Source organism: Crocodylus siamensis, chromosome 12, assembly GCF_052110815.1.
Source record: "Crocodylus siamensis isolate JL-2025a chromosome 12, ASM5211081v1, whole genome shotgun sequence".
In the NCBI taxonomy this organism is placed as follows: Eukaryota; Metazoa; Chordata; order Crocodylia; family Crocodylidae; genus Crocodylus; species Crocodylus siamensis.
The window spans coordinates 22,794,871-22,809,617 of record NC_143406.1 but is presented as its reverse complement, the minus strand read 5'-3'; the positions used below and the strand labels follow the sequence as shown (position 1 = coordinate 22,809,617).

Sequence of the window (14,747 nt, the reverse complement as noted above, 5' to 3'; positions counted from 1 at the left end):
ATATATGATCAGGGGAACAGCATTTCCCCTTCAAGAATCTAAATATCTTTTTAGCTGAATAAATGCAAAAAATGCTAGCTATGTGCAGGTAGCTATTCTGTTACCTCTGCAGTGATCCTGCCTTGAGCAGAGGGCTAGACTAGATGGGCTCATAAGGTCCCTTCCAGCCCTTCTGTCCTGTGACTGTAATGATCCTAGGTATGTATGCATGTGCAGGGCCACACTGAACATTTTCCAGTGGATTGTGCCTCTAATGTGATTGGAGATTTGGATGGAAATACAGACAGTAACAAAGGCACCTGTTTTCAATGTCTCACCTGTACAAGGAATGATGGAGGGGAGAGCTGTACCATGGTAACTGTGGTAGTGTGCCATATATATTTTTGGTACATCTCCTGAATCCTGCCCAGTCTAGATCTGGTATTGTTGGGTAGATAGCTGCAACTAGAAATTACACCTGTAACATGACTGAATATTTCCTCATTTGGTTTGTGAAATGGAAGCGTCCCCTTGATGGATATGAAGGATGTTGTGGAGACAAACTAAAAGTCATCTTTGATCAACCTCCAGCCTCTATCCTATATTTGTGTTCGAAAGGGGCTTTGGGATTACAATCTTCGGCTGCCTATACACATGCTCAGGAGTGAGGAGAGGGGGCTGTTTCAATTAGAGCGGTTCCCAAACAGCTGCTGTAATTAAAATGGCTCACCATCACATGTATTAAGCCCCTGTATGTTTCAAAATAGCCACAGGATGATTTATCTAAAGCTCAACTGATGAGATTTAAATAAAGTGCCCTGTGGCCATTTTGAAATATGCAGAGGCTTAGTACATATGACAGTGAACACTAAAGCATTCTGATTAAAACATAGGAGGATCCCTAAGCTCCTCCAGCCCACAGACCACTATCCCATGCTCCTTATTCATGTGGGCACCAGTGACACGGCTCAGAGCGCTCCCAGCTGGGTCATGAGGTACTACAGGGATTTGGGAGTGGGGCTAAAGGGTCTGGGGCACAGGTGGTGTTCTCGTCGATCCCCCCAGTCTCGGGGTATGGGCTGAGGCGGGAGAGGAGGATCTACGTAGTCAAGCAAAGACTGCAGCGCTGGTGTCAAAGGGAAGGTTTTGGCTTCCATGACCACAGCCCGTTCTTTGCAAGAGAAGCAGCGAGCTGCTGGGAAGAGATGGCCTCCACCTCTCTCCCCTAGGGAAGAGGCTCTTCTCAGCCAGATTGGCTGACCTGCTCCACCGGGCTTTAAATTAAGCCACCTGGGGGATGGGAGGACTACCGCCACTGCTGGCCCACTGAGCAACCCTTGCAAAGCCAGCAGGCCAAAGCACTTAAGGGAGCCTACCCTGCCACAGCCCTGGTACTATCTGTGAGCAAGGCAGCCCCCAAGGGGACACTTGCCTGCCTGTACACAAATGCTAGGAGCTTGGGGAACAAGCAGGAGGAGCTCGTCCCCCTGCTTAATGCAAATAATTATGATGTCATAGAGATAACAGAGACCTGGTGGGACTCCACCCATGACTGGACCATGGCTATAGATGGCTATACCCTCTACAGGAGGGATCGTGTAGATAAAAGGGGCGGTGGTGTAGCTCTCTATGTTAAGGAAAGCTACGCATCCCTGCAAGCTGATGTAGGCGACCAGAGTTGACAACTGGAGACCCTCTGGGTTAAAATCCATGGGGAACACAGCACAGGGGACACAGCAGTGGGAGTCTACTACAGACCTCCCACCCGAAGTCAAGAGCTTGACCAGGAGTTTGCCCGGGAACTGGCTGAGGCCGCATGCTCCAGGAGCACGGTTGTCATGGGTGACTTCAATTACCCAGACATCTTGTGAGAGGATCACTCAGCAAAATCTGAGCGGTCGCAAAGCTTCCTCTCATGCGTGGATGACCTCTACCTGGCTCAAGAAGTCTATGGGCCAACGAGAGGTAAAGCGCTGCTCGACCTGGTATTGGATACTGGGGGTGACCTAATCGGCGACCTAGTGATCGATGGGAAGCTGGGTGACAATGATCATGAGCTGATCACCTTCACCATCCGCCGTAAAGCTGGCAAGTCAGTCAGCAACACAGAGGTCCTTGACTTCAGGAAAGCTGAGCTGACTTTGACAAGCTCAGGAGGCTTGTCAGCCAGGCCCTAAGGGAGCATGACCCCAGGGAGATGGGAGTTCAAGAAGAGTGGTTGCTCCTCAAGGGAGTGATCTTCAGTGCACAAGCTAATTCTATTCCATCTTGGAGGAAAGGCAGCAAGAGGGCATAGCAGCCCCCCCGGCTCTCCGGGGATCTAGCAGACCTCCTGAGGTGAAAAAGTAAGGATGGAGGATGGGATTCACCTCCAAGGAGGATTATTCTGCAGTGGTCCGGTTCTGCACGGAGCAAACCAGGAAAGCCAAGGCTGCAACTGAACTCCAACTAGCTTCAAGCATCAAGGACAATAAAGCGTCCTTTTTCAGATATGTGGGGAGCCAGAGGAAAAGCAAGGGCAACATTGGACCCCTGCTGAACCAGATGGGGCAACTGACAACTGACGCCTAGGAAAAAGGCAAGCTATTAAATCGGTACTTTGCGTTGGTCTTTCGTCAGTCCCATGGGACGTCCATGCCCGCTATGGGACAGGGAGGTCCAGGTCAAGTAGGTCCCCTGCCCTCCATTAATGCTGACCTTGCGAAGGAATACCTCATGAAGGAATACCTTGAAAAGCTGGATACCTTCAAGTCAGCTGGCCCTGGGGTAACCCCAGGGTACTCAAGGAGCTGGTGAGCATCATAGCCCAGCCTCTGGCATGGATCTGTGAAAACTCCTGGTGCTCTGGTGTAGTGCCTGAAGACTGAAAGAAGGCCAATGTGGTGCCTATCTTCAAGAAAGGAAGGACAGTGGATCTGGCTAACTATAGGCCCATCAGCCTGACTTCTATCCCAGGGAAGATCTTATAAAAGTTTATTAAAGAGGCTATCCTTAATGGACTGGCAGACACCAACATCCTAAGGGATAGCCAGCATGGGTTTGTTGCGGGTAGGTCTTGCTTGACCAATCTCATTTCCTTCTACAACCAGGTAACCTATCACCTGGACAAGGGAGAAGAGATTGATGTCATATTTCTTGACTTCAAAAAAACCTTCGATCTGGTATCCCGTGATCACCTCTTGGCGAAACTGGCGTGGCCTTGGGTCCACCATGATCCGCTGGCTGGGAAATTGGCTCCATGGTCGGACCCATAGGGTAGTAATTGATGGAAGTCAATCATCATAGTGCCCTGTGACCAGTGGGGTCCCCCAAGGCTCTGTCCTTGGACCCATATTATTCTACATCTTCATTAATGATACGGACATTGGAGTCAGAAGCGAACTGGCCAAGTTCGCCGATGACACCAAACGTGGGGGCAAAGCATCCACACCAGAAGACAGGCGGGTGATCCAGGCTGACCTGGACAGGCTCAACAAATGGGTGGATGAGAACCTGATGGTGTTTAACACCAAAAAATGCAAGGTTCTCCACCTTGGGAAGAAAAACCCGCAGCATGTTTATAGGCTCGGCAGTGCTACACTGGCTAGCACTACAGAAGAAAGAGACTTGGGTTTCATCATTGAGCACAAGATAAACATGAGCCTGCAATGCGATGCTGCGGCTAGTAAAGCAACCAAAATGCTGGCTTGCATCCATAGATGCTTATCAAGCAAATCCTGGGACGTCATTCTCCCCTTGCATTTGGCCTTGGTGAGGCCACAGCTGGAGTATTGTGTCCAGTTTTGGGCTCCACAATTCAAACAGGATGTGGAGAAGCTTGAGAGAGTCCAGAGAAGAGCCACGCGCATGATCAGAGGTCAGGAAAAAGAGACCTTACGACAACAGGCGAGAGCCATGGGGCTCTTTAAATACATACATAGGGGGCAAAAAGAAGGTTCCGGATAATTTGGGGCCCCTGCAGGACACGTTAGGAAATTTGTTCGTCACACCAGATGACAAAGTTTACATATTTAACGATTTCTTTGCCTCCATTTTCCTGAGCAGAGACCGGAACAACCACCCTCCCTCTGGGCCCCCCTTCAGACCCCAGGGGAGGCACATCTAGGCCAAGGGTTAGTGAGGAACTAGTTAGGGAACTTCTGGAGCCACTGGATGTATTCAAGTCAGCTGGTCTGGACTATCTCCACCGTCGGGTAATGAGAGAATTAGCTGAGGTCATTGTGGGACCCCTGGCACGGCTTTACATGCACTCATGGTGCTCTGGTGTGGTGCCAGAGGACTGGAAGAGGACCAGTGTGGTTCCTATCTTCAAAAAGGGGAGGAAGTAGGACCTGGGAAACTATAGGCCAGTTAGTCTTACCTCAATCCTGGGCAAGCTTTTTGAGAGAATTATTCTGGCACATGTCCACGAGGGGCCAGCAGGGGAGATTATGCTTAGGGGCAACCAACACGGGTTCATTAGCGGCAGGTCCTGTCAGACCAACCTGGTGGCCTTCTATGACCAGATCACCAAATCCTATGGTGCAGTGGTAGCAGTGGACATAGTTTTCCTGGACTTTTGGAAGGCTTTGACACTGTCTCTCACCCTGTTCTCATTAAGGAACTGGGGGGCTGTGGTGTCAACACCCACACAGTCAAATGGGTCACCAGCTGGCTAGAGGGCCGCACCCAGAGAGTGGTGGTGGATGGGTCATTTTTGACCTGGAGGGATGTGGGCAGGGGTGTTCTGCAGGGCTCAATCCTCGGGCCCGCACTGTTCAACATCTTCATCAGTGACTTGGACGAGGGGGTAAAAAGCACCCTGTTCAAATTTGCTGATGACACTAAGATGTGGGAGGATGTGGGTATGCTAGAAGGAAGGAATAGCCTGCAATCGGACCTAGACAAGTTACAGGGGTGGGTGGATGAGCCTAGGATGGGATTCAACACTGACAAGTGCAAGGTGATGCACCTGGGGAGGAAGAACCAGCACCATACCTATAGGCTGGGGAACTCCCTTCTGGTCAGTGCAGAGTCAGAAAAGGATCTTGGAGTCATCATTGATGCCAAGATGCGTATAGGCTGGGAGTGTGGGGATGCAGTCAGGAAGGCCAACCGCACCTTGTCATGCTTCCACAGATGCATCTCAAGCAGGTCCAAGGAGGTGATGCTCCCCCTCTATGCGGCACTGGTCAGGCCGCAGCTGGAGTACTGCATCCAGTTCTGGGCGCCGCACTTCAGGAGGGATGTGGACAACATGGAGTGGGTCCAGAGGAGGGCCACTCGCATGATCAGGGGCAGCAGGGCAGGCCCTACAAGGAGAGGCTACAGGACCTGAACTTGTTCAGCCTCCACAAGAGAAGGCTGATGGGGGATCTAGTGGCCTGTTACAAACTAGTCAGAGGGGACCAGTAGGCATTGGGGGAGTCCCTGTTCCCCCGAGCACTATCAGGAGTGACTAGGAATAATGGTCACAAGCTGGCAGAGGGTAAATTTAGGCTGGATATCAGGAAGCGCTACTTCACTGTCAGGGTGGCTAGGATCTGGAACCAACTTCCAAGAGAAGTGGTGCTGGCTCCTACCCTGGCAGTCTTTAAGACAAGGCTAGACAGTCACCTTGCTGGGGTCGTTTGACCCCAGTACTCTTTCCTGCCATGGCAGGGGGTCGGACTCGATGATCAGCTCAGGTCCCTTCTGACCCTAGAAACTATGGAAAAGCGTAGGCTCAGGGGTGATCTGATGGCCACCTATAGGTTTATCAGGGGTGACCACCAGTATCTGGGGGAACGTTTGTTTGGATGACGAGGTTGAACAGTTATAAATTCCTGCAAGATCCTTTCAGCTGGACATAAGGAAAAATTTCTTTACTGTCTGAGCCCCCAAGGTCTGGAACAGCCTTTCATTGGAGGTGGTTCAAGCACCTATATTGAGCACCTTCAAGATCACATTGGATGCTTATCTTGCTGAGATCCTATGACCCCAGCTGACTTCCTGTCCTTTGGGCGGGGGGCTGGACTCAATGATCTTCTGAGGTCCCTTCCAGCCCTAATGTCTATGAAATCTATAGCGGACTTGGTTAATTGAGTCCGCTCCAACACATTCTAGTTAGAATGTAATGAGCACATCTATGTGCACCCTTGTGCTTAAAATTTGCATGCCTTTTAGAGAAAGGCATTGGAGACACTGGCCGCATCTACACAAGATACTGACTGTGCAGTAGCCCATAACTACCATGCAGTAGCATCACATGGCAGAAAGTATGATGCGATGCTGCACAGTAGTTTTGGGCTACTGCACAGGCAGCATCATGAAAAAGCCATTTGGTGATGCTACTGCACAGTAGGCCTGTGCAAAGCTTCGGTTCCTGGTTCAATTGGGAGGAGACTTGGCCCAATTCAGTGGCTGAATCTCTGAATCTGAATCGAATCAGAGGGCCCTTTAATTTCTCAGAATCAAATTGAAACCCTCTGAATTGATTTGGAGATTCGGACATAGAGACAGCTTTAAATGTTTTTTCTGTGTACCTCTAGGTAGCAGGCAGGTGAATGCTGCGATGCTCGGTTGAATGGAGTGTCCCACAGAAGCATGGGGGGCCCCCCAGCACGCTCAGCAGCAGACCCAGAAGTGGACCAGAAGCATTTCTGGTCCACTTCTGGGTCTGCCAGGAAGCGCACAGGGGGACCACAACTCCTCAGCTCAGTGAATGGTACCTCCTGGGGTGGGCACCCGGGGTCCCCCTGAGGCCAATTGCTGAGCCAGGAAGACACAGGGGGTCCCTCCAGCTTCCTGGCAGACCCAGAAGTGGATCAGAAACACTTCTGGTCCACTTCTGGGTTTGCCACCGAGCACATGGAGGGCCCCCCCCACACTTCTGAGTTGCAGAGTTCATGAGCTGCGCCTGCTACCTCAAGGTATGCAGAAAAAACTTCCAAAGCTGTGTCTACATCCAAATCACTGATTCTCCAAATCAGCATTGAGTCTTCAAATTTGGATTTGGCCGAATCGAATCAGGGACAGCGATTTGAATCAACGAATCGATCACTGACCTGATTCGGGCCAAATCCAAATTGAATAGCGCCTGCTTCACATACCCCTGCTGCACAGCAATGATGGCGCAGTCAGTGTCTCATTTAGATACAGCCACTGAGTCTAGTCTGGGTGGAGATAGGCTACCATCATTTTTAGGAAACTAGGGTTGCAGGTGTTTTCAAGGAGACGCCTTCTGTGAGGCCTCTGGTCAGAAAACCCTGTTTTTGTTTTGGATAACTGTGTCCAGTTTCCTGTCTCTGAGGAAACCTCTGGTCTGAGGTAAGTTTACTAAAAAAGGTTGTGATTAAGTAACTCTGTTAGTAAGTCTTGGAATTTCTAGTATGTATTACAGCCTAGTTTCAGGAAGTGCACTTGTGTGTTGTGTTTATAAATGGTCTTCCCAAATTGAATGGATGATACCCTGATGCCAGTGAGAGGGTTAATCTGGTTCAGTTTGCAGCAGCCGACTTATTTAAGAGCTCCTTGACACAGGCAGCATTTTATAACAAGGTTTTATAATCTGCATATGCTGCCATTAATTGTGGATGAGGTCCAAAATATTGACCTTGATCTAGACAAGCACCGAAGGTTCAGTCCTGGCTTCTTGAAAAATTTCCTTTTTCCCCATAACAAGCTTATTCCTAATTCAAGTTATGACCTGACCACATCCTCCGATTTTTCAGGAAGACGACAAAATGCTCTCTAAAAAATACCATCAGCTTTGGAATTATTTTCCTACAGAGTCCCAGTAGATTGATCTGAAATGCCTACTGCAAGGTTTATATAATTTTTCAGGCCTTTGGGGAAACATAAAGAGAGCCTTGAAGCAGCAGTGTTCTGTTATCAGTTGTAAAATCTTGTTTTCCAAATCTAGGAAGCAAAATTTCATGTTAAATACAACAAAATACTAAGTTATACATACATAAAATATATGTTTTAAATAATATAACAAGTAAAGTTATTTATACATAAAATATAATTTTAAAAATAATAAAATGGAACTGCTGTAAAATTTGGGCAGCTTCTAAGTCTACCAAACACAGCAGTGTCCCTTTAAATTAATAGTGATGAAATTTAAGACAGGAGTGTTCCACAACATGGGTTTGGTTAATAGAAAATTAAATCGAAAAGTGTTATAATTAAGTATGCAAAATAATGCTTCTTCAATTTATTTTTAGTAAAGGATTTTTTTTAATGATGCAGCTAAATCAAGAACCTGTACATTAAAAATGTACATTATTTTTTGTTTCTGTTCTTTTCCCCTACTGCAGTTCCAAGAAGAATGCGTGCAATAGTTCAGAGCCAAATGATACAAAGAAGCCAGCAGACCTGATTGGTCAGGAAGTAATACTGGTTTTCTTTCTTTTGCTTCTTATGGTTTGGTTTCTGAATCGGGAGTTTGAAGTCAGTTACCGCCTTCTCTACCATGGAGATGTAGAAGCTGATCTTCATCGTACCAAAATACAGAGCATGAGGGATCAGGCTGACTGGTTGTTAAGGAATATTATTCCATATCATGTGGCAGAGCAGTTGAAGGTCTCCCAGAGTTACTCCAAAAACCATGACAGCGGTGGAGTAATTTTTGCTAGTATTGTGAACTTCAGTGAGTTCTATGAAGAGAACTATGAGGGAGGCAAGGAGTGCTATCGTGTCCTGAATGAACTGATCGGGGACTTTGATGAACTGCTGAGCAAACCACATTACAGCAGCATTGAGAAAATCAAAACAATTGGGGCAACATACATGGCAGCTTCAGGACTAAATACCTCTCAGTCTCAGGATAACAATCATCCACACGGACATTTGCAAACCCTGTTTGAATTTGCCAAAGAAATGATGAGAGTGGTAGATGACTTCAACAACAACATGCTCTGGTTTAATTTTAAACTTCGTATTGGCTTTAACCATGGCCCTCTCACTGCTGGGGTTATTGGCACCACCAAGTTGTTATATGACATTTGGGGTGATACCGTTAACATTGCTAGCAGGATGGACACTACTGGAGTGGAGTGCCGGATACAGGTGAGTGAAGAGAGCTACCGTGTCCTAAACAAGATGGGGTATGACTTTGATTATAGGGGGACAGTCAATGTGAAGGGGAAGGGTCAAATGAAGACATACCTTTATCCAAAATGCATGGACAATGGGATTGTGCCACATCACCAGTTGTCTATATCTCCAGACATTCGAGTTCAAGTGGATGGCAGCATCGGGCGGTCTCCAACCGACGAGATTGCTAATCTGGTGCCTTCTGTACAGAATTCTGACAAGATATCTCGTAGCTCAGATAACAGCTCAGAACCCAAGGACATGCTTCCTTCCTCCAAAAGGCTCCAAAAAGATTCAGTGAAAGCAGAAGACAGGTGCAGGTTTGGAAAAGCTATAGAGAAAAATAACTGTGAGGACACAGGAACTGAGGAGGCAAATGAACTGACAAAGTTAAATATCTCTAAGAGTGTATGATGCAGTGGCAGAGAGCTGCATGATGTGCTCTGTCCATAGAAACACAAAGACATTTGCAGTTGGCTGTTTTCTTTTTTGAAGAAAGACATTCTCAATGCCTGGGTTGTACGTTTGTTTTCCTTTCTGCACCTGATGCTGTGTAGATCACAGTTCTTCAGGGCTCATTTTCATCCATCTTTCCTCCATGCCCCTTAACCCTCTCCCCAAACTCCCCAGCTCCCTGTGTAAACATCTTTTAGCTGAGAGGAGAATATTAAGTGCCTTCAGATATACTCCATCGAACTCCCTATCAAGGTACAGAAGCCCCAAGTAAAATTATAGTTTTGGATCTCTCTAATTTAAAAAAAAAAAAGTTGTGGTTAAGATAGCATTTTTATTATTATTTCCTGCAAAACACTTTTTTTGGATAATGCAACTCCTTGGGTTTTTTATATCTGTATGAATAATATTTTACTCTTATCAGACCTTTTCTGTGTAAATACACAGACAGAATGTATGTGTATCTACCATATGAGACTGAGATAAAAAGTGCCAGTAATGTACCACATGAGGATGTTTTTCACAGATTCACAGGAGTTTAAGGCTGGAAGAGGGGATGACAAAATTTTGCTTTGTGTTGGGCTGGAGAAAGAGTTGAGTTCCACAGTGGCTCAGTGTTTGGACACAGCAAGCCAGTCAGCTGCTGTTAACTTCACTCTCCTTTACAATTGCTTTGATCAAATGTAGGTGTCATTGTGTGCTTTGGATATATTGCTTTCCTTACATCCTATGGTCATTGCTATGTGGGTATGGAAGAAGGGTTTTGACTTCACCAGCTCTCAGGATAGGGTTCCAAAAGCAAACAAATTACTGTTAAAATGTCTACAATCCAAGTCTCAGGTATTTTCATTTTGCCCCCTACCCCATTGGAATTTGTGAGATTCTAGGTCAAGCTGATATCTCCTAAAGCTGGTCTAGTTTCAGAGAGAACATATAAAAGTTCTGGGGTTACAATGTATTTATTTATTTATTTATAATTCTATTTCTTTTCATTTTGTTTTTGAGAAGGTTTTAGGATTAACAGGGGTGGTAATTAGTGTAATGAAAAGTAATTAGATATCCATTAGTGTTTCAGCCTTCAAACTACCAACCACTCTGAGGATGTTACCTGGGAAATGTTTGTTTCAAAACTGGTGAGACCATTAAAGACTCCAAATGTAGGCTTATTCTGATAAAACCTAGCTTCCCTCCTGAACCAAATTAATGGTGCTGTACAATATTTTTCAGAATTTGCCCCTATACTTTGCTTTTGAAGCAGGAAATATAATGCTTCCCATGCAGGAATCAGGATGGAGTCTCGTTGTCATGAGCTGATAAGCACAAGAATATACTAATCCTACAACAGACTTTGTGTTGCAGACCCTGGAGTCTGCAGAAAATGACATCAGTGAGCATCTGTGTGGACATAGGGTCTGTCTGCACAGAGCAATTGCAGGGTAGGGGGCTTAGATTACTAGATTGTAAGGCCGGGACCTCAGAAGATCATTGGGTCCAGCTCCCTGCACCAAGCAGGAAAGATAACTGAGGGTCAGGTGACCCCAGCAAGGTAACTGTCTAGTCTCCTGTTTTCCTCTTCCATAGTTTAGAACACTTATTTCTATTTTTATTAACTGAATGACCCACTTTGGATAACATTAAACATTGTAAAGTTCAATTTAGACAAATACTAGCTGCATCAAATAACATTTATCCCCAAATAAATTCACTGGCTGTGGTAAATATGGTGACATGGGGAAATGCAGAGCTGTTCTGCCTGCATGTTCATATTTTTAAATTAACTTTCCATCTTCAGTGTGAAGAAGTGATTTAACACGGAAACCATAATATATTTACACTCGCTACTTTTTGTTCCTAATGTGACTCTAGTGTTAAAATCATAAAAAGAGCCCAAGCTCTCGCTTAGCTGTTTGAGATGCTATCTGCAGTCCAACTTTAGTGCCAGCTTCTTATTCTATATACTCTTGTTACAATAACAGCTCTTCTTATGTTTCAAAAATCCTTGGTTGCCATGGTAGCTATTTAACATGACTGTAGTGTTAAAACTTCCAGCAATGAACAACATCAAAAAACCTATACTGGGCATTTAACTTCCACCCTCATACAGAGAATACTTTATGCCTGATTTTGATAGTTGCTGCCAAGCAATAGTGTCATAGTTTTGCGGGGGGGGTTTCTCAGTGTGAAGGTGCATAACATCCTTCATTGTCAGTGACTATACATTTTGTCTCTTTTTTTCTTCTGTGTACCTTTAAGATGAGTGTAATGCACTCTGAGACATACTCCTAGAATCCTCTTCAGAATTTTTATTTCAGTTTCTTAAACTGTTGCTTTTCTCCTAGTGGAGAAGTTGGCATTGCCCGAGATTGTTTACATGCCAGAGTATGTCTCTTGAAGTTGCTACATCCCTTTTTCACCCCATTTATTCTTTCTGATTTTGATGGCCTAGGTAGGTCCAGTGATTAAATGGTATTACTCGTATTACCGGTATTAAATGGAAGTTAATTTTAGCAGTGTTAGCAGCTGAGCCATCGAGCTGTGACCATGTCTTATTTCTAACTTCAAATACCATGCAATTATTATACTTCTACCCATCATGATCTTGCATCTACAGGAGATATGCATACTGAAACTAGATGCAAGGGAACAGTGTAGTCCAGGGATTGGAATAGGACCTGCCACTGAGAGAACCTGTTTTTAATTATTACAGCAATTATTTTTCAGTACAAAGGCTTACAAAATGAATAAAGCCAGTGGTTAGTCACTGTGTTTTACCACATGTGTATTGTTAGTGTTCTGGTAACATCAGAGTACTGAAATGGTTGCATAACTTAGTAGTATCATGGCCACCTTTTCTTGTGCCATTATGCAAGTAAAATGGCTGAGGACAGAAATATGTCTGGGCTCTGAAAACGAGATGTTCTCTGTTCTTGCGCTGGATTTGTTCTGTGTAGTGATAATATCTGGATTAAGTGCAGCTAACATTATTTGGCTTCAAAATTTAATGTCTGTGAATAGTGTACCTCTGTTAGCTTATTGCCATGAAAATGACAGCACCTTCACTTCTTCATCTCAGAGATCTTGAATTTTTGTATGCAATTCAGAAATAAAGCTATCCCTGAAATAGTTTTAATAGATGAGAATTTTTAAGGTTCAAAGGACAGCTAAGGGTCCTTCTGTTGAAGTCAGTAGGAGGTGCATACCAAACTCTCATTTGTGCCTTTGAAAAGTTGTGCCAGTCCTTGCATAAATAAGGGATCTGTGGATGTCCTTAAAAACTGTCTCTGTTCCTCAGAGCCAAAAGACAGTCCATGTTGCACATTTGCTTGCAGTAGGTTAGTATAAAAGATTTTTACAGAATACTTCGTGTCTGATCTGCTCTTTGCACCATAGTTTTAAAAGAAACATAAATAATGTAAAAATTCTTTTTTTGGCCATGTAACCTTAAATGGATATTACAAAAAAGTTAGTGCCTTGTTTTCTCTTTTCTATATTTTAAAATGAGTTAAGGCAGATTACTGCAGAATCACCAAGAAAAAAAAGGTTGTTAAATGTTTTCAAGCCTGGATGTTGTTCTTCAGCCATCAGTCTCTTTTGAGTGGTGTTAGATTTTAGACAGTGGAGGAAGATGCAACCTTTCCGGTGAGCTGATACAGTTGGTCTGTAAGACAAAACTGATTGGCTCCTTATTCAGTGCAGCTAGTGCTAAAGATGCTAGCTGCTAGTCAGCAGCTCCTGCTTTCCCCCTAATAGTCTTAGTCCAGACCTAACCTTGAAATTTAATGGGGCTTTGAGATGGCATAGGATAGAGACAGGTTGATGGAGTTGTAGAAAAGGGCTAAACAACCACATCTGTCACTCTCCTTTTGTTTAACACTAATTTGCCAACACTGACAGAGCTTCACAGAAAGCATTACCTCTGAATCTGGGCATGGTTCACTATAGAAAAGAGGGATCTGTGAGGAAAGAGAAAAAGAAATATTAGCAAAAATAAACTACACTTCCAAGTGTGTGAAGACTTATCACTGGATTGAGGAAAGTCTTTTAGGATGCCTGTAAACTTTCGTATTTTAAAATCGCATAACTTAAATTTGTTTCCTTAACTTCCTTTGATACTGAATTTTCAAATGATTTACAATGTCAGGACAAATGTCAACTATCATATGCTGCTCCCATGTAAAATACGGAAGGTGAATGATTGTTCTTAAATAGTTGATGTCTTTATTTTGGTCTGTTGCAAAGCATGTGCAAAAAGTACCAGTGAGAGATTATAAATATGCATGCATGAAGTTGGTTGTAACCTTATCGAATTTTTGTCTAAGATTTTTGCCTGGTTTCAAGATTTTCTGTTTTCTCCCCTTTCAGCTGCAATCTTCTGTATTATGCATGAAAGGATATGTGGAGGGGCATTTCCCCCCAGCATTGAATTATATTTTCTATTTTAACAGCAGTATTTTAATTTCTTTGGTGCCAGATCCTGTATTCATAAAGAACTTTTTTGCTCCAACCAGGCTTCACTACTGTTTTAGTCTCTAACTGGACTCCCTTGTTTAATAGGATTTATTTGCCGTGTTCTTTTGTTAATGCTAATTTGTCCGGGAACGATTTTACTTCTGTACTGTTGATTTCCTATCCTTTTTATTCCTTACCTCACTTTGAGCTGCTTTTCTGCAGTTATAGAACAACATCACATCAAAATTGTTCAGTTGGTTATTGCATTCTCTTTATGAAGAATATATTTGGCCTCACAACATAAAAACACTAGAGTATGACACTAAGTCCGAGCAAATGCAATCTGAGGGAGTGTAACATGAAGTGAAATTGCAAGCAGCATGGAATCTCATTGAAGCAAAGTTCAGATGGGCCCATGTTAACAAAAACCTTCTCAATGAACCTGCAAAGACAAACGTACGATATGAAACACATTTACAGAAAGTGCAAGCTTCGTCTCATAGTGTTTGAGACTCCCCATATTAAAATTACACTGTGGCAATAGCTGTTATTTCATCACTTCATTCCCAGTCAATGAAATACGTAATGCTGCTTCAATTTCCCATCTGTAGAAGAAAAGGTAATAAAGCTTCAGAAAAACATATCCATTTTCTACAGCAAATATGCCTAAACCATAGCATGTAGAAACTCACTGGTGACATGATGATGGTTCTCCCTTTCCAGCAATTTAATTTAATTAAGAACAGCTAAAAATACATTCAATTCTTATAGCCATTTTTGTAGATACTACAGAGTTGTCATGATTATGA

The 14,747-nt window shown here is 44.2% G+C and overlaps 1 protein-coding gene across 4 annotated transcripts in view; it reads left to right on the top strand.

Moving 5' to 3' along the window:
- The window catches only part of ADCY9 (adenylate cyclase 9), a 190,364-nt gene extending 176,371 nt beyond the window's left edge, over positions 1-13,993 (top strand). For all 4 annotated transcript variants that reach the window (XM_090023387.1, XM_090023386.1, XM_090023389.1 and 1 more), the window contains one exon: positions 8,259-13,993. In XM_090023387.1, coding sequence (XP_089879513.1) covers positions 8,259-9,450 — 1,192 coding nt within the window. In that variant the 3' untranslated portion in view covers positions 9,451-13,993. The remainder of the gene's footprint in view (positions 1-8,258) is intronic.
- Positions 13,994-14,747: the final 754 nt, after the last annotated feature.